Source organism: Perognathus longimembris, chromosome 11, assembly GCF_023159225.1.
Source record: "Perognathus longimembris pacificus isolate PPM17 chromosome 11, ASM2315922v1, whole genome shotgun sequence".
NCBI classification, from domain to species: Eukaryota; Metazoa; Chordata; class Mammalia; order Rodentia; family Heteromyidae; genus Perognathus; species Perognathus longimembris.
The window spans coordinates 28,764,474-28,784,276 of NC_063171.1; the positions used below are offsets into that span (position 1 = coordinate 28,764,474).

General features: G+C 37.1%; 1 protein-coding gene and 1 pseudogene across 1 annotated transcript in view; both read right to left on the bottom strand.

Moving 5' to 3' along the window:
* Mroh9 (maestro heat like repeat family member 9) overlaps window positions 1–19,803 on the bottom strand; it is a 51,271-nt gene extending 31,468 nt beyond the window's left edge. Inside the window, exons 1-6 of the mRNA XM_048356674.1 lie at window positions 19,691–19,803; window positions 16,491–16,570; window positions 15,383–15,518; window positions 14,796–14,882; window positions 13,170–13,274; window positions 6,508–6,643 (exon numbers count right to left, since the gene is read on the bottom strand). Of these exons, the coding sequence (XP_048212631.1) occupies window positions 6,508–6,643; window positions 13,170–13,274; window positions 14,796–14,882; window positions 15,383–15,518; window positions 16,491–16,570; window positions 19,691–19,783 (637 nt within the window). The 5' untranslated portion in view covers window positions 19,784–19,803. The remainder of the gene's footprint in view (window positions 1–6,507; window positions 6,644–13,169; window positions 13,275–14,795; window positions 14,883–15,382; window positions 15,519–16,490; window positions 16,571–19,690) is intronic.
* Window positions 3,215–4,215, bottom strand: LOC125359139 (annotated as a pseudogene).

A 19,803-nucleotide genomic window follows, 5' to 3' on the forward strand; every position in this document is an offset into this window, starting at 1 on the left:
TTCCTGATGCTTATTTTGTTGCTCTTTGAGTTTGTCTTTCTGAGGAATTAGGCCATTTGTCTCCCTTGACTCTACCATATTTCAGTTTATACATTTGTATTTACTTGCATATCACTTAACACATTTATTTATCAGTTCATAAGATAAATCTAGCTTCCACATATAAGGGGAAACATACATCTTTTGTCTCTCTGGGCCTGACTTATTTCCCTTAACATATATATATATATATATATTTTTTTTTGCCAGTCCTGGGCCTTGGACTCAGGGCCTGAGCACTGTCCCTGGCTTCTTCCCGCTCAAGGCTAGCACTCTGCCACTTGAGCCACAGCGCCGCTTCTGGCCGTTTTCTGTATATATGGTGCTGGGGAATCGAACCTAGGGCCTCGTGTATCCGAGGCAGGCACTCTTGCCACTAGGCTATATCCCCAGCCCACCCTTAACATATTTTTTCCAGGTCTTTTCATTTCTTCACAAATGGTACAATATCATTCTTTTTAAGGGATGAATAAAATTCCATTTTTATATATACAATGTTTTCTTGATCCATTCATCCAAGAAGGAACATCTGGGTTCATTCTGTACCTTGACTAGTGAATAGTGCCGCAATAAACATGTTTGTGCTGGTGGTTTATCCTGGACTGTAATCTTTTAGATAAATTCTCAGTAGTAGAATTGCTGGATTATAGGGTAGTTCTATGTTTATTTTGTTTAAAGGAACTTCTGTACTGCTTTCTACAGTGTGTGAACAAGTTTACATTTCTACCAACAATGTATGATGGTTCCCTTTTGGCTACATCCTCACTAGCATCTTTTTATTTATTTATTTATTTATTTTTCAAATTTTTATTATCAAACTGATAGCATCTGTTTATTTTTATTTTTTGTAATTGGCATGAGATGGAATCTCGATGTTGTTTTGATTTGCATTTCCTTTATGGCCAGAGATGTTGAGCATTTACTCCTGCATCTATTGGCCATTTTTATTTCCTCTGAGAAAATTCTCTTTAGTTCATTTATTAATGGAGTTTTTGTTCTTTTGAGATTTTAGTTTTTAAGTTCTCTGTATGTTCTGGATATTAAGACATTCTCTGATGTGTAGCTGGCAAAAATCTTCTCCCATTCTGTAGGCTGTATTTTTTTTTAGCATGTTGACTATATCTGCAGTGCAGAAACTTTTTAGTTGGTTGCAGTGCCATTTATTTCTTTTTGTCTAGACAATTACGCAAATTTTTTATTGAAGCTTACATTGGTACAGAAATACATTTCAACTGATTAAAGTCCAACACCAATCAATGAAGAGAGAAATTATGACACCAAAAATTTCCCTCCTTTACCACGCGAGGATAAATTTCTATTCAAATCTATAGTTCTCATCTTTCTAAGCTTTGCTCCACATAAATGTGTGCAAGTTTTCAACATTAGAACTCTTAATTATATTAGTAAAAGAAAAACCAGACCTCAAGCCAAAAATGTCATCAAAATCTACAGGGATACTGTTCAAGAACAAAATCCTCCCAACAGAGCAAATCTCAACATTAGGTGCTGTGCTCAGTAAGAATCAAATGGATAAAGCTAATTGAAAGGTTCAATTAAATGTTCAATCAACAGCATGCTTAAAATAAAAGTCAACAGTGTTCCAATCACTTGATCTCAAACCAAGTAGGTATTGTTTAGAAACACTAACAAAAGGTGTTTCATTTATAAATACAGAAGGAATAAAACATCACTGCATCAATCCACAAATTATCAAGAAAATATTGTGGACAATAAATATAAAATTTAGTTAACTTTACTCTTCTCTCAGTTGCTTGATTACCAGTTTTTGCAAATATAGCTTAAAAGATGCCAACTCTTGAAAGTCTACATTTCTAGATGAGTATTTATGAAATTTTGGTGTGTTTTATTCATTAAAAATCCTGTCACATAGTTGTATGAATAGCCTGACAGTTCTCCTTCTGGACATTATTTGTCCTGTGACTGCCATGGTAAAAAGACCACACAGGAACAGGAAGAATCAACATCTCACGTGCATCACAGAACTTTAAGCCACAAGATGAAAAAGCCACTTACTCTGTTCTGAACTCTAGTTTATAGTAGAGATTACTAATGAAAATTAGTGGCAGCGGCTGCTCAAAGTATAAGGTAAATGATCCAAGCTGAACAGATAACCTTTATGCTAAATGTCCTTGCTTACATACTCAGTGATAAGTTCTTTTCTACCAGTACTTAACAAGTTAGTATATTCCATTAGAAGCCAATCCAATTTACTTAAGAGTAGAGCATGGTTGGATTGTTTACAGAGTACACTGAAAATCTATAATTTTTCTATAGGTTCTTGCTGGGTAGATATGATTCAAAAGAATTTATACATTCAACTTTGCTACTTTTTTTAAAAGAGCCCATGCCAACAAAGGAGGTAAAATTCCGATACCCTTGAAAAAAAATTCAATTCAGGAAGCATCTCCCTGCTTCCCCCTCTGGGGTATGAGATTTGTATATAAACCCACAGTGTAACAGTGTATTGCTTTATATGAGGGGCAGAGGGAGAAGACACCATGGTGAGGGAAGAAACCAATCACAAGACTACAAACGCAAGAGCAATTATTAAAATAGTAAGACACACAAAAGGAGTAACTAGAATTATTCTATGAGGATCCAACTTGTGGAAGAAAAATTTTAATTGCTGTTGCAAAAAACATCTGTAGATGTAGAAACTGGTTTCAGTAACATTAGTAGAGAATGTGTTCTAGAAAGTGGAGGTAACTGGATGTAAAATTCTGGCAGCATTTTAATAGAACAGTCCCAGATGGTTAGGCTGAGGCCAACACCTAATGAGGACAAAAGCCTTGTCTGTGGGGAATTTTGGATGATACCTGCAGAAATATTATTCTGTGCATAAACCACATTGAATTGTTTTCACAAGTGTTATAAAGTTTCTTATAGTAAAAGTTATGTTCTACATGCACTTCAATTTCACAGCAAGAGTGGCATAGAATACCAAAACACAGAAGAGAGCATTCATGCAAGACATCTAACTCCTTGATATAATAATGCATACACTTCAAAATGATTACACTGTCATTACATCTAGGGCTTTTTGCAACTACAAGGTGGTGGTTATGGAAATCATGATCCCCATTATCAACGTCTAGAAGCAGCCACCACCATCTATGTGTCTTCTTTTTTTTTATTTTTTCTTCATTTTTCTTAATCAACTCTGCTGTTGTTGCTGCTTTTTAGCAAAACTGGTAAAAACAAAATTGTAATTATTGAACATAGCACTCTGGCAATCAAGACGTTTGAAGCCTTCAATCTTCTGAGGAGAAGAAAGCACAGTGCAACATTTAGAACTCTGATTAACAAATAAGGTGGTCACAAATTTTCCTGGCTTGAAGACTTCCACAACTTTCCTGATCAGGTCATCATAGGAGGTCTGACTTAAGTTTGTTTCAAAGCTAACATAAGAAAATTCTGGTTCTGGAGTGATGTGACTAGTCCAATAAGTTCCATCTGATTTCATTCCATTCATTGAATACCCACAAGGATTGAACAGTGTGGCATCAATGACAGAACCTGGTATTAGGTCACGAATTCCACTTTCACGAGTGATATCCTTTGCAGTAACACCATCTTTCATGTAGAACTGGTCCATAACTGCTGGGTCAAGCTCACTCATCAAAATTTCCAGGGTTTGATCTGGCTGGCTGATTACCTGACTCTCTGGGAAATCCAAAGTGTACAAGTACCAACAGTCAGAATTCATCCGTCCCGTACAATATGCTGCTCCATTTGGGAAAATTGCATTAAGAAACTCTATTTCTTCCTGGAAATTCCTGTGTGGGTATCCTTGGTGAGACGGCTTCATGAAATTCTTACCAGAATAAAAGAAGCTTTGAATTGAGTCAAACCCACTGTAATCCCTAGCAAGCTTCAACGGGGAACCAGTGCTTTCAGCAAGAGGGTGGTACCACATGTCTTCAGAATGAAACGTCTCTTGGAGACAAACATGCTACTCTCACTGAGTACATAAGCTTCCTGCTTGTCAATTTTTGTCACACTTATGATTGAACATTGCACATCCTTCAAAAGTACATCCCGTTCTGATCTAGGGATAGTGCGTAGATCCCCAGATCCTTTTGCGTCGGGCTGCTGCTGGGAGAACCAAACCTCCAGCAGCTTCTCGGTCCCTTTGAAAAAATGTGCAGCTTCCATCACTGTGAGACTAGCGAACAACCAACAACCACAGAAAATTAACTGAATTAAATCTCTTCTCCCGCCGCTGCTGCGAATTGTTCCAGCTGTTAGTAAAGTTCAGGTTCCTTTTTTTTGCTATAATTTTATATTAACTTTTTTAAAAAAAAAAAGGATTAATAAAATTTTCCTGGCTTGTGTGTGTGTGTGTGTGTGTGTGTGTGTGTGTGTGTGTGAGCGAAAGTTGATCATGAGTCCGTTGGAAATAGAGGCAGATACAGTTCAGTCTCTTGTAGTCCACTGCTTCCCCGTTAGAGACAGTAGAGCGAGCGCTAGCTAATGTCGCCAGCCATACTGTGTAAGCGCTGCAGTGCCATTTATTAAGTCTTTGATTTGCTGTGCTTCTGGATCTTTACTTACAAATTTCTTTCCTTTGCCTAATGTTTCTGTCCTAATGCTTCTTCCATTCCTTCCTGTAATTGTTGCATGGTTTCAGGTCCTACCCTGAGGTCTTGGCTCCATTGGAGTTGATGCTGGTGCGTAGTGATAGATAAGGGTCCATTTTCAGTTTTCTGTTTGTGGACATGTGTATATCCAGTTACCCTAGCACCATTTGTTGAAGAGGTTTTTCCAGCCTATGTTTTTGGTTCCTTCATTGAATATTAAAAGTCTGCCAATTTATTTATGGGTCTTCTATTCTGTTCTATTGGTCCTCAGGCCTATTTCTGTACTAGTATCAATCTGTTTTAATTACTATAGCTCAGCAAGGTTGAAGTTTGGTGTTGTTATGTCTCCACCACCATTTGTCTTCTAAGGATTGATTTAGAGCCTTTATGGTTCTATAGTTTGTGGTTTTTCTCTATTTAATTGAAAAGATGATGTTGGCATTTGAATGGGCATTACATTCAATTTGCAGATTACTTTGGGCAGTGTTGTATTTTTCATGATATTAATTCTGCCAATTGAGGAGCATGGAAGATCTTTTCACTTCTTGATGTCTTCTTCAATTTTCTTAAGATTTTACAGTTTCCACTGTAGAGCTCCCTCATATCCTTGGTTATTCTCTAGGTATTTTATTCCTTTTGAGACTATTGCAGATGGGGTGGCTTTCCTGATTTCAGTCTCGATCTTGTTGTTGGTGTACAGAAAAGCTACTAATTTTATGGGTTGATTTTATATCCTGTTACTTTCCCAAAGATTGGAATCAGCTCTAGTAACTTGGGGGAGGAGTTTATGGGGTCCTTTACATGTAGGATCATGTCATCTTCAAACAGATAGTTTTACTTCTTCTTCCCTATTTGACTTCCCTTTATGTATTTCTCTTGACTTTATTTTGTTGATTCTTTGTATTTTTTCAGTCTCTTAATTTATTTTTGATCTAATTTTTATTATTTCTTTCCCTCTATTAGTTTTGGGTTTGGTTTGTGTCTGTTTTACTAGGAGCTTGAGGTGCATCATCAGAGTACTGATTTGAGGTTTCTAACTTGTTGACCCAGGCACTCTTAGCTATAAACTATCCTCTGCCTTTGCTGTATCCTAGAGGAGCTGGCATTTCAAGTGCTCATTTATATTGAATTCCTAAAATGTTTGCCCTTCTTATCTCTTTGATGACCCACCGATCATTCAGCAATATATTGTTCAGTTTCCATGAGTCTGAGTATTTTATGTATATCTTTCGCTGTTGAGCTCCAATTTTATTCCATTGTGCTCTGACAGGATACAGGGAGTCATTTTGATTTTTCTTGAATTTGCAGAGATAAACCTGCCTTTAAAAATGTCTTGTGAGTGCATTTTATTTTTCCCCTCCCTTCCTGGCTCCACATGGTATGCCTGTCCCCATCATTAACACCCAAAACTAACCTAAATGTATTATTTTTTTTTAACCTGACTATATTATTGCAAGAGTTTCTTGACAATGCTAAAACTATTTTTTGAAACCATAATTTAGAATCTGAAGCTGTAGCTCTTGAGCTAGGACTAAGAAATTCACAGGCATAGTTGTCCTGAGGCTCACAGATAATTATTGACATATTCATTATAAATTTTAGAAACCATGTGAGGGGCTGGGAATATGGCCTAGTGGCAAGAGTGATTGTCTTGTATACATGAAGCCCTGGGTTCAATTCCCCAGCACCACATATATAGAAAATGGCCAGAAGTGGCGCTGTGGCTCAAGTGGCAGAGTGCTAGCCTTGAGCAAAGAGAAGCCAGGGACAGTACTTAGGCCCTGAGTCCAAGCCCAGGACTGGCAAAAAAAAAAAAAAAGAAAAAGAAAGAAAGAAAAAAAAAGAAACCATGGCGAACCATCCTTACCATGTTGACACTTCGCAATGCTGAGAAGGTAATACATTCCTGAAGATGCTTGCTGTGCGATTGATGAATCTGCATGACAGCACAAAAGAGACAGCTCTGATGCCAGGACACCTAAGCATGGAGCATCAACACTTGTCTGTTGGAGAAACAAAGGAGAAAACTGTATTTCCTGTGCATAGTCAGCCTTAAATGTCAATACCTATTCCTCTTATCAGAACAGTATTTGAGGGTAGAACTCATGGTTTTAAAATTTTTCACTTAAATCTTTCCTCGGTTACTCCCAATTTGCTCATCTGTGACATAGAGATAAATGAATGCCATTTTGTAACATTTACTATGGGGATAGTAACATGACAGAAAATTCCTAGAAAAAGTATCCGTAACTCAATTAATGTTGTTTTCTATTCCATAAACCAGTCTGCAATTTATAGAGAGCAAAATCCTAGGATCAATAGCATGATGTGTAGATTTCCAATACTTTCATATGTAAAACTCTTTTTTTTTTTTTTTTTTTTTTTTGCCAGTCCTGGGGCTTGGACTCAGGGCTTGAGCACTGTCCCTGGCTTCTTTTTGCTCAAGGCTAGCACTCTGCCACTTGAGCCACAGCGCCACTTCTGGCCATTTTCTGTATATGTGGTGCTGGGGAATCGAACCCAGGGCCTCATGTATATGAAGCAGGCACTCTTGCCACTAGGCCATATCCCCAGCCCTGTAAAACTCTTTAAATATTAAATAGAACTGTAAGTCAGTGAAGAAGTGTGAATTGCTCCATTTTATTATTTCTCTAGTCATTTATTATTTTATTATTTCTCTAGTCCCAGAGAAATCTGCTTTTTTTAAAAAAATGTGTGTGTGTGTGTGTGTGTGTGTGTGTGTGTGTGTGTGTGTATTGCAGGCCTGTGGGAGGCTTGTGTTTTTTAATTCATTAAAACTAATTTTTAGGGGCTGGGGATATGGCCTAGTGGCGAGAGAGCTTGCCTTGTATACATAAGGCCCTGGGTTCGATTCCCCAGCACCACATATACAGAAAACGGCCAGAAGTGGCGCTGTGGCTCAAGTGGCAGAGTGCTAGCCTTGAGCAAAAAGGAAACCAGGGACAGTGCTCAGGCCCTGAGTCCAAGGCCCAGGACTGGCCAAAAAAAAAAAAAAAAAAAAAAACCAACTAATTTTTACTGTCTTGTTTTATGTTTCCTCCATTATTCCCACTAACAATCATTTATAAAGGACATAAATTTATAAAGAAAACTAACTTATACCTGGTGTCAGTGGCTTATGCTATAATCCTACTCAGAAGGCTGATATCTGAAGATTATGGTTAGAGGCCAGTCCAGGCAGGAAAGTTCATGAGCTGTATCTCTAACTAACTACCAAAAAACCAGAAGCTGAGCTGTGGCTCAAATGGTAGAGAACTAGCCTTGAACACAATTGTTTAGGGATAGCACCCAGACCTGGACACACACACACACACACACACACACACACACACACACACACACACACACACCCCTAATTTACTGAAACTTCCATGACTATGGTGGGTGGATGATCTTAGATTCAGTGTTCTGCAAAGTGCTCATATACTTCCCCCTGGTGGCATTTAATGCACACTGCAGAAGAGAAAAGCAGGTAGTGTGTTAAACAAATCCAAAAGAGCTAGGAACCCTCAACTAACAAGTAGGAAGTCCTTCTTTTGCACACTTATTGTTTCATACTTTAATCCTGGGGTATAGGTATGGTAGAATGACCCCTACCGCAGAATAAGAAAGAGAGAAGGAAGACAATTGAAGATGAAACTGCAAAATATCTTACCTGTTATCTGAGTTCAGCTCATTAGAATATATATGTATATACATGTACATATATGTATATACATATATATATATAATATACAACAGAATGTGAGACATTTCCAAACAAACAGTTGGAATGAAATAATCTTAAACCTCACTTGCTATATTCTTTCTTATTTTTTAACCATAAATTGTTCAAATATTTGAATAAAGCTCAAGCCATATTACAGGTATAGAAACACTCTCTTTACAAATCAGAAAATTTAAACAGGACACTCTCTTCTTTGGACCCTGAAATAAGCAAGAGTGAAGGCTATCACGGACTGCATCCCTCAATTTAAGTAAATTGTACTCTATTCCAAGCTGTTTTTGAAACAAAATAGAAAAATAATCAGATTTTTAAAAAAGGTTGACTTAGTTTTATTTCAGTTTTTATTTTTGTACTTTGTGAGACAGGGCTTTATATGAAGCCCTACCTTGAATTCATAATACTCCTATCTCAGCCACCAGGTGCTAGGATTACACATAAGCTCCACTAGGCTTGGTGCTTGATTTCTTGTTTCAATATGACTGAGGGTTTTTGTTTTGTTTTTTGATACACATATTAGGAAAAGGATGCAAGAAAATACTATCACAAATACTTATTTCCAATCTCTTATGATTAACTCTAACATAAGTCATTAAACAAATTTTGTATGTCTAAAAATTATTAAAGGTGAAACAAGACAAAATAAATGTTGGCGAGAAGGAAGTGGTCAGAATGTGAGGTTTCTGAGAAGGCAGTTGATGATATCAGTGCTTTCTAGATTTCATTGTAGAGGTCTTTCACCTTCTTGCCCTTCAGATAATAGCTATTTATGTGCTCAAAAGAGAGACTGGGTGGCTTGCATAAGTCTTTTGACTTGGAAAGGGAGTCTCTCTACTTCTAAAATTCCTTGTGATTCTGTACAAATAAGTATGTGGAAGGTTTATGGTACAAAATTTGCAAAAAAGAGGCTTGAGATTAAATGTAATTCACTAATATATGTGAGTTCTGAAAAATCTTGTTTTCATTCTCACTTGATTCTAGCAAGATTTATTTCCCTCTTTATTTTTTTCATTTATTTTCAAGAATGAATTAGTCAGTCTCCCATGTGTTTTAATACTTTTGTTAATTTTATTCCACTATGGTCTGATAGGATACAGGAAATTATTTACATTTTCTTATACTGGTTAAGACTTGCTTTATGTCTCCAGATACGATGTATTTTGGAGAAAATGAGCAAGTTTCATAAGCTGCTGAGAAGAGTATATATTTTGCAGATGTGGGGTCGCATATTCTGTAGCAGTCTGTCAGTACAATAATATTGCTTTATGCTGAGCTTTCTTTGCTGACTTTTTGTCTGGACAACCTATTGGTGAAAGTGGGATATTAAAGTTCCCCACAATTCATGTATTAGAATATCTCTGTGCTTTTACATCTAGTAGTATTTGCCTACTAGAATCATGCACTGACATTTGCTGAATATATGTTTATAATTGTTATCTATTAATTGTCCCCTTTATGAAGTAACTGTTCTTTCTGACTGATTTTGGTCTACTTGACTAACCCTATATTTGTCTTTGCCATTTGGGTGCATTTCTTGTAGGAAACAAATGGTCATGTCTTGTTTTTGAATTCGATCTACTGGATTCTGTCTTATTTAGAGAATGGAGACCATTAACATTCACATTTATTAATGAAAGTTATGCCCTTTTGCCATTCTATTGGCTTTATTTAGTTTTTTAAATTTTTTGTTGTCCATAGGGCTTGAACTCAGGGCCTGGGTGCTGTCTCTGAGCTCTTTTGCTCAAGGTTAGCAGTCTACCACTTTGAGCCACAGTGTCACCTCCAGTTTTCTGGTGGTTAATTGGAGATAAGAGTCTGAAGGGGACTTTTTTTGCCCAGGCTGGCTTCGCACCATGATCCTCAGAGCTCAGCCTCCCGAGTAGGTAGGCCACTAGCATTTGGCCACTGGTTTTATAATGTTTGGTTTTCTTTACGCTTTCTTTGCTTATCTAATTACATAGTGATATTTATCCTTTCGTGTATTTTGCCATTTCTTTTATTTTTCCCTTCTGTGTGTAGAGTTCCTTTACGTATGGTTTAGTCTTCACAAATTACTTTGGTTTAATCATAGGAGATTTTTTTTCTATTTGTCCTTCAATAATAAAAGAATAGCATTGCTGGGTATGGCAGCCCAAGTTGGCAGTTATTTTCTTGCAAGACTTGAAATAAATTCTTTATTCCCTACCCTTTTTGCTTTTAACTTTTGTTTTCAGAAATCTGCTGTTATTCTAATAGGTTGCTTTTATAGATGACTCTGCTTTTCTCTTTCAACTTTCACTGCTCTTCTCTTGCTTTGTAAGCCTAATGTTTAAATGATAATCTGACAAGTAGAGGTTTTTTCCTACTTGTCCTAAAAGTGTCCTAAATGTGAATAACAATCTTTTTTTCAATATCTGGGAATTTTTCTGCTATTATTTTATTGAACATATGTTGCTTTTAGCTTGCGCCTCTTTCTCTATGCTGATGAGTTACTTTTTTTTTAAGGTGTCCCACAGGTTTTCATTTATTGAGATTTTCATTTCCAGAACTTAAATTTTACCTTTCCTCGTTATTCTTGTGTCTTCCTTGAATACCTCTTTCATGCAGTTCTTACTTAAATTTTCTTAGAATTCCCCTGTGTGCTCATTATCATCTTCTTAAATTTTATTGAACATTCTTATATCTACTTTTAAATGATTTAATATCTCATCCATTTTACCATCATTAGGCTTTCTTCCTGTGGAAGTGTTGAGGTTGGAAGTGTCCTGTTGCCTTGGTTTTGAATATCTGTTCTGTTTCTGTGTTGAACATTTTGCACCTGAGGCTGAGTAGTTGGCTCAACATTCTAAACACATGTTCTCTTTCAGTTAAATATTCTCCATGATCAGGCAGGACAATGTAATGGTGGGTTTGGGGTGCTATTTCTCATCACTACACTGGGGAGATGACTGAGTAGCCCAGAATTTCCCCTTGTGTCCAGAGCACCAGGCTTGATCCCCAACACTGCTAAAATCAAGTCAAGCCACATAGAGTCTCTTGTAGAAGTCACTTATCTACTACTGGGGTGCTTTCACATATAAGCTTTACCATCTGGGTGTGGACAGGTTCCCCAAGTTTGTGGCCCAGAGATGGCTAATATCCAAGCCTCAGGTGACCACCAAATATGTCAGAGAGTGGGTGTAGCAGACAGAGCATCCAGTTCTTAACTGTCTGGTAAAGAACTGAAGGATTTTTTGTGTCTGCTTCTTGGTCTCAGTACTTATTTCACCTCCCAGGAGAAGTCTGTGACTCAGAAGGTTTGGAGTTAGGGCCCCTAGTCTTGCGTGGAAGCAAACACATGCTGGATCCAGCTCTTGGAGGCAGGTCTCATTGCTTTCAGACCCCACCCAGCTGGGGAGCTGGGGTGGGGGTGGGGGCTGTGGAAATCACGTCATCTTGCAGGCCCGAGTTGGGACCCTTCGACTTGCTTGTGAGCAAACACACACTAGTAGAAGCACTCAGTACTTTTCATCTCTGCCAGCAAATCTGCCAAATCAGATTTGAGCTGGAGGCTTTTAGACTTACTTAGCAGCCAATTTATGCAGCCAGGAGGCAGGCCTTGGAGGCTGACTAGGATGTCACTCACAGGCTCTATGCTTTGTTTCTATCATGACCTCCGGACAATGGGACATGCGCCTCAGCAGGGAGAGAGGGGCTTCTGACTTCTATACACATCACTGCTTAACATCCCCACTGCGTGGGCTTCTTTGTGGAACCCTGTGCAGACTCTTTCCTTCTCTGTAATTACCTTTGATGACCATTGCTCATCCACACACTGGGCTATGGTATCTCAAGACTCGCTGAGCCTTGATTGTTCTTTGTTTTAAAGTCCCCAGAGTATCTCAGTCTCATGCAATAAGTCCTCTCCCAAGATGATGTCTTGCTATAGTCTTCCACGATGAGAGAAGTGACTGAATGTCTTTTTTCCACTGAGGCTAGCTTTCCACAGCAGAGCAGTGTCTCAACGAATCCCTGTACTTAGTTTAAGGCTCATGATAGTTGCAGATTTACCTTATAACTAGAATTGGCAGTGGGTCCTCTAGGCTACTGGGTTTATTTTGTGATTTCACCTTCAGTTTCCCCTGCCTCTTTCAGAGAGTCTGGGACAAGCTTAGAACTTTCAGCTCCTTTTCTTTCTTGTCTTTGTTTATTCATGCTATTTTCCTACCCCACCACATCTTTCATGATTTTTGATGGTCTTCCTCTACTTCTCTCTTCAGAATATAGTCTCTCTTTTGTTACTAGACTCTTTCATTCACAGAGTTAAAACAGACACGTCTAATCTACCGTCTTGCTTCTCCTACCATTTTTTTTTTGGTGGAAAATACTCAAGAATTACTTACATAAATTTAAAATAAAGAAATAATAGTTTGAAATGTTTGAGGAAAATATGGAGAATGTATAAAAGATGGTAAGGATGGAATATATGTAAGGGTTCAAATAAAATTCATTTTGGTCCATAGAGGAGAATCCAAAGTCACCAAAAATGTGGTTTTTCAAACATATCTGAATTTCTAAAGCATCATGCATCCTAATTATTTGGGAAACTCAACTTCTGTAAGCTAGAATGTATCTGAATCAATTGTTTGAGTCTGATTGGATCAAAATCATGCAGAATATTGACTTTTTTTTTCAGAAATCTCCATTGATGGGCACAACTAACGTCAAGCAGACAATCTAGTGCTCTGAAGGCCCTAAAGAAACCAAGCAGCACTTTAGAAATATGTTCTTCATGGTCAGTGGCATTATTGTAGTCTATGGCTTACCTGTCCTCTGGCTTTCTTTGATGCAAAGCTTAACACCCTGCTGATGATCACCATCACTCTCTCTTGAAAATATAAATTATTTTCATTCATCCACTTTGTCATTTCCTGTTGGAAACACAAAAGTCAACTTAAAACTGTGGCATTTTAATTTAATATTTCCTTCTCTTCTCCAATTTTATCAATCCTCAAATCCCTGTGGTTTCCCAAGAAAATCCACAAGTTATCTAACTTTATCTCAGAACAGAGCAACTCTCAAATAACTAATATTCTACTTTATCTACTATAGTAACTCCCTCTGTGTTTAATATTAATTCTATTTACTGCACTACTAATAATCATTACAATAGTAACTTGTTAGACATTTTTAAAAGCTTAGTGTGATGTGATGGTATGATAATCAGTTGCTTTCCTGCCTTTTCTAAGTAGATACTCTTGTAAAAAAACAAACAAACACATAACATCTACCTTTCAGTTTTAAAAGAGAATTAAAAGGTTTCATAAAATTGTTTCTTTTTCTTGGCATCAGCCTTCATTAGTTTTATATTAGTTTCATTCTTCATTTTATTTTGTTTTTGTTTTCTTTAAATAGTTATACAAAGGGTTGCAATTCAACATGTCAATTTATGAGTACAATGCATATTTTAGCTTATCTCAGCATTCCTCTGCAAATTCACCACCTAGAAACAGTATGTCTGAGAGACTGTATTACTTGAGGCAACTTGGTTAGAAATGTCCTGCTCCTTTTGATTTAAACCTGTCCCACGGTACCTTCTTTTTGTTCTAAATCCTAAGAGCATAGTATCTATGCCAATGACTGGGGACAATTCTTGTCACATTGACTTCTCCTATGTGGCATACTGTTCTGAAGTCCACTTTCAGAATATCTGAGACTAGGCAATATATAAAGAACAGAGATTCATTTTCCTACAATTCGGTAAGCTATGAAATCCAAGGAGTAAGGGCTCTCATTTGGTGAGGGTCTTCTTGCTGCATCACCAGTGGCAGAAAGGGAGCAGAGAACACAGAAAAGAGAGGAAAGGAAGGGGCCAAATTCACCTTTCTTTTCAAGTATCCACTTCCATGACAATACCTTCAATTCATTCGTGAGGGAAGAATCCTTGAGATATAATCAATTCTCAGAGATATCCTCTTTAGCCTGCTGCAGTTGGGATTGAGTCCAATATATGAACTTTGGCGATATAATCAAACCATAGGAAGTGGAACTCATGAGAACAGAATGCCTACAGGGCTCTCTCCCTTCAATGGGGATTGCGAAGCTGCATGTGTACAGGATCCATCCCAGAATAGTTGTTTAGATATATAATCAGGTAGCCAAGGACAACAGTATTCTTCATTACCTACACCATGTTCACCCATATGTTGTGACAGAAAATTTGCTTCCTCAAGTGGCTATTGATGCCATCTCTCAAAAATTGTTTTCTTAAAAGTATATTTTGTCACTCAATGTAAGTTATTTCATTTTATGAGTAGTCTTACTTTATTGGAAGTATAGGAAAAACTGTTCTGCCACCTAATCTGAGAAAGAAATACACATCAGGAAAATGAGAAGTAAGTGAAGCATGAGTACTTCATGTTTATGATAAGTAGAATTTTTTTTTCACTCACCTTTAAGATCTGTAGTTTGTAGAGGTCGTTAGACACTAAAATTAGAAGAGTGTCCTCATACATGTTGAAAATGCTCATATAAACACTCTGAAATGAAAAACAAACACACAACAAATTCAATTTTATCTAACAGTTCTTGCATCTAGATGTCCTAAGTTCTCTTGTCCTAAGACAAGAGAGAAGTGATTGTATTGATTAAGACTTCATCCAATACCAGCAAGGAATTGCGTTTCCAGCTTCTAAATCAAGTGCATTATGTCACAGTGTTGAGGAAATAGAGGCCACAAATACTTCTAATCTTGCTATAAGAATCTTCTTTCCTTCAGCTCTCTCTGTTTCTCTGTGCTGTACTTTTAGGAAACTCCTTCTCTTGTTAACTAATAATAAACTAGTAACAAAAATCTTTATGTAATAAACTCTATGTAATCACAGGATGACCTATGGTATATATCAGTGCTAGAAAATACTATTTCTCTAAGAAAAATGAAGGCATGGACAGTAGATATTATGACTTGCTGAGATACATTATGCAAGTTCTGTGATGTATAGGAATGTCTTCTCCAGAATTAAAGAACAAAAGATCTTACCTCCAGTTCCTCTGAGTCTTCAGCATTTGTCCCCATTTTTTTCACTATTTCAAGACTTGGAATAGCAAAGGCCTTTCTAAATGATGACTCTATTATGCTCAGCTGAGACTCAAACTGCACTAAAGGGTCTACAAAACTAATAAGAACACATCATAATCATTAAATTAGTAAGAATTTAAGTATAACCTAACTCTATTGGCTTTTATTTTTGTAATAGGAGAATGTATACCAGAAAGTGAGGCCCAGATTTGATTTTAAATAACTCTCTTAACAACAATGACTTTAATATTAAAGAATAAATGCCTTTATAAAAATAATCCAAAACTCAGAATGTATTTCTCCATGAATTATGCTTCTAAAATTATGACTGGCTACATTTCAGCCAAGTTTGCTATCCAGGTTAAGCGTTAGACAGTTGAACTGTGCTGCTGCCATAGTTTTTCTACTTGATATTATATTTTCCCATTTTAATATTTTTATATTGAGATGCATCTTCCAATTGATGGTGATTAATGGTAGACTGATTCTGTAATTAGCATTTTCAGACAGCATTTATGAGGGCTATTCCTTATCAGCAGTGGGTATTTTTGTGCCTCACTATGAAACTTAAGTATAATCTACTCAATATATGTACATATATTACTGAGTAGATGATATATATTATATTTACTATACAATTGTATATCATATATACTTATGTATACTTAACCCATCATCAGCTAAGAAGATGGTCTAAACATTTATTCATGCAATAGAGAAAAGACTGAGACAGGATATGGGAAATAAATTGTAATTGCTAAAACTGGATGGTGGAATTTGAAGTGATTTTATTATTTGTCACTTAAAAACACATAGTATTTTATTTTATTTATTTATTTTTTTGGCCAGTTCTGGGCCTTGGACTCAGGGCCTGAGCACTGTCCCTGGCTTCTCCACAGTGCCACTTCTGGCCATTTTCTATAGGTGTGGTGCTGGGGAATTGAACCCAGGGCTTCATGTTTACGAGGCAAGCACTCTTGCCACTCGGCCATATTCCCAGCCCCCAAAACATATAGTATTTTAAAGACATTTACTTAGTGATGTAAGGGGACATTGCAGTTTACATTACCTGGAGTTCATGGCCAGGATCATGCATTGATGACACAGCAGGTCTGAGTATGTATCTAGGAGGCTGTTAGCTATACTCTCCTAGGTATCATAAACAAAAGCCCAGAAAGTATTAGTGATTACAGACTTGTGAAACTCTGAAGAGCATACTAGGTTTCTCTTACAGAGAACAAAGGAATCAAATCACATTATAAATTAAGAATTTGTAGAAGAATTGAGACTGGAAAAAATGTAAATTAATCCACATTATTGTGTTAGCTGGATAGTGACTTTTTATAGCTGAAGACTGATTCTGTATTTAGTATTTTTAGACAGCATTTATGAGGGCTATTCCTTATCAGGAGTGGGTATTTTTGTGCCTCACTATGAAACTTAAGTATAATCTACTCAGTATATGTACATATATTACTGAGTAGATTATATATATTATATTTAATATACAATTGTATGTCATATATGCTTATGTATACTTAACTTCTCACTATGTATATATGCTATTCAGTTATAAACAGAAGATATTTGTATATTTGCCATAATATATATATATATTCTGAGTAGATTTTACTTATATATGCTACATACATATTGAGAAGATTATACTTAACTTATACTTAACTACATATGCTTATAAATGAGTAAATATGTGTATATACTTACATATATGTATATATATACACACACTATTCATCCATTAACAGAAGATATTCTTCCATTTGTGATATGTATGAACTCAGAGAACATAGTGCTAGGTTAAATAAACTAGACACAGAATGAAGAGTACTGTAGTTTTATTTGTGAAATGGAAAATAATAAAATAACTGAACTCATAGAGGACAAGACTGGTGGTTACCAGTGTTGTGGCAGGAGGAGGAAAATGGACATTAGTCAGAGTGATAAGCTGTCAAGTATAAGCTGAATAATTTCTGAAGATCTAACATACTACATGGCTACATTTGTTCCCATGCAATACTTTATTGCTTAGGGTATTAGTTATTTTAAATTTGCCAAGAGAGTATATCTTATATATCTTTATCACAACACACACACACACACACACAAATACAGTGATAAAGTACATGCGATGGATGTGTTAGTAAATTTGACTGTGGTCATGATGTATATGCATATCCAATAACCATAAAATATATCCTGAATTACTGGAGAGAACATGTACACACTCTTGGTCATCCAATGCCAATTTCTCGTCTGGGGGCAATTAGCACTTTTCATTGACATTCTCAACACTAGTTCAAAAAAAAGCTCCAAGTTTTCTTGTAGGACTGAAATATTATAAAGATATTTCTAAGGGGATTCATTTCCTCTAATATATGGGCAAATGTCTGCCAGTGGTTACTTATTATCTTGAAAAACTTCCTTCTCTGTGCTGCCTATATCTCCAGGGCTGGGCACTTTGAATCCAAGTTTTTTCTTATGTGAGAAGTGATTGTATTATGGATTCATAGTATTTGACATATCCTATATGCTTAAGATGGATTTTTGAATAAATGAGGTAGTGAAGGAAATGTTAAACTGTTCTTTTCTTTTCCTTTGAAGCAGGGTCTTACTTACGTAGCTGAGGCCAGGCTGCAATTTTTATCCTTCCTCTTTGGCCTCATGAGTGCTGGGATTATAGGTGTGAAACATTCTCAGTTTAAACTGCATGGTTTAGACTAGAAGGGCTTTTAAAACTGTGAAAATTAAGAGCTCTGAAAGTGGCTGAGTTTATTGGCAACTACTTTATGTCATGGCTGGAAAAAGTCAACTGGTCCGTCAGCTGTTATCAATGTTTTTTACTCTGTCCATCTAGGATCCTGACAAAACTCCCTGTAGAACTTTTTTTTCTTTCTATTATTTTTTTTACTGTACTGGGGTTTAAACTCAGGCTCTTGAGCTTACTCACTCAGCTGTCACTTTACCACCTGAGCTACACCTCCATCCCTACATTTTTGGCTGGTTATTTGCAAGGTAGAGTTTAAGCTCCGCTTCACACTCTAATTTTCTTAGCCTTTTGCATACCTGGGGATTACAGGTACAAATCATTGTCTTCTGTTATGTGTTTTAATAATCACAGTTGGTCCATTTCTCTTTCTGAGAATGAAAGATTATATATAATGTGGCTACCCTTCCCTGTGCTGTGTGTTAATTTGGACTTGGATGTAGAAAAGGCAATAAAGTTGTTTTTTTTAAGAGATTCAGGAGTTCAACACAATTTTGAAAATGGAGACCATACTGTACTGCATACTTCATGAACATGATGAAAAAATCAAGTCTGTGCCCTCTGGTGGTAAAGGAGAAGAAAATATTCTGGAAGATAAATGAGAAAGAGAAGGACATAGTATGGGTCTCAGGCAAGGAAATGGTGGCATCCACTCAGAGGTGAGGGGAAGGGAGTCCTGGGGCTTGGACTCAGGGCCTAACAGGGCCACTTTTGGCCTTTTCTATATATGTGGTGCTGAGGAATCGAACCCAGAGCTTCATGTATGTGAGGCAAGCACTCTTGCCACTAGGCCATATTCCTAGCCCGGAGGAGGGGAGTTTGTTGAGAGAGATTTCCATGGTAAAGATGTCTTACAGAAACATCAAGAAATGGAGAGTAGGGTGAGGGAAAGGGAAAGGAAAACCTTTGGATTCACTGAAGGCCCTTTTTTTTGGTGATACTTGGATTTGAACTCAGGGCTCTGTGCTTGTTAGGCAAGCATTGCTATCACTTGAGCCATGCTTCCAGACATTTTTGGTTTGGTACTTTTAGAGACAGTGTTTTAGTTTTCTCCTAAGACAGCTAGTACTTTGGTTCTCCTATTAATACTTCTAGCCACAGCTAGGCTGGTAAGAATGTGCCATCATGCCCCACTTTCTATTGGGTGGGGTCTTGAAAACAACTCTGTTGCCTGGTCTACCTTCCAACAGTAATCCCTTCTGTCTTGGCCTCCTTATTGGCAGGATTATGCCATGGACTTCCAGTGCCCAGGTGAGTTGAAAGTCATTTCTAAGAGTAGAAGGAGGTGAGTTAGAAAGTAATGCTGCATGGGAAGACAAGGTAAAAAGTAATTTCCTCCACGTTACCTTTGGCTCCCTTCTAATCCCACGTATAATTTAAATATTAATTGAAATATCCTTGTAATAGAAATAAATGGTGAACAAGGTCGCTGAGGTTCCTAATAGATGTCAATTGCACAAATGGCTTCGTAGAAGATCACCTACCATGCGGTGCCATTTCACACAGGAGGACAGAGACTGGAGGTGACCTGATAGCCAGAAAGAAGGAGGAGCACTATTAACAAGCAATGAACCCATCTCACATCCCTCTCTCAGGC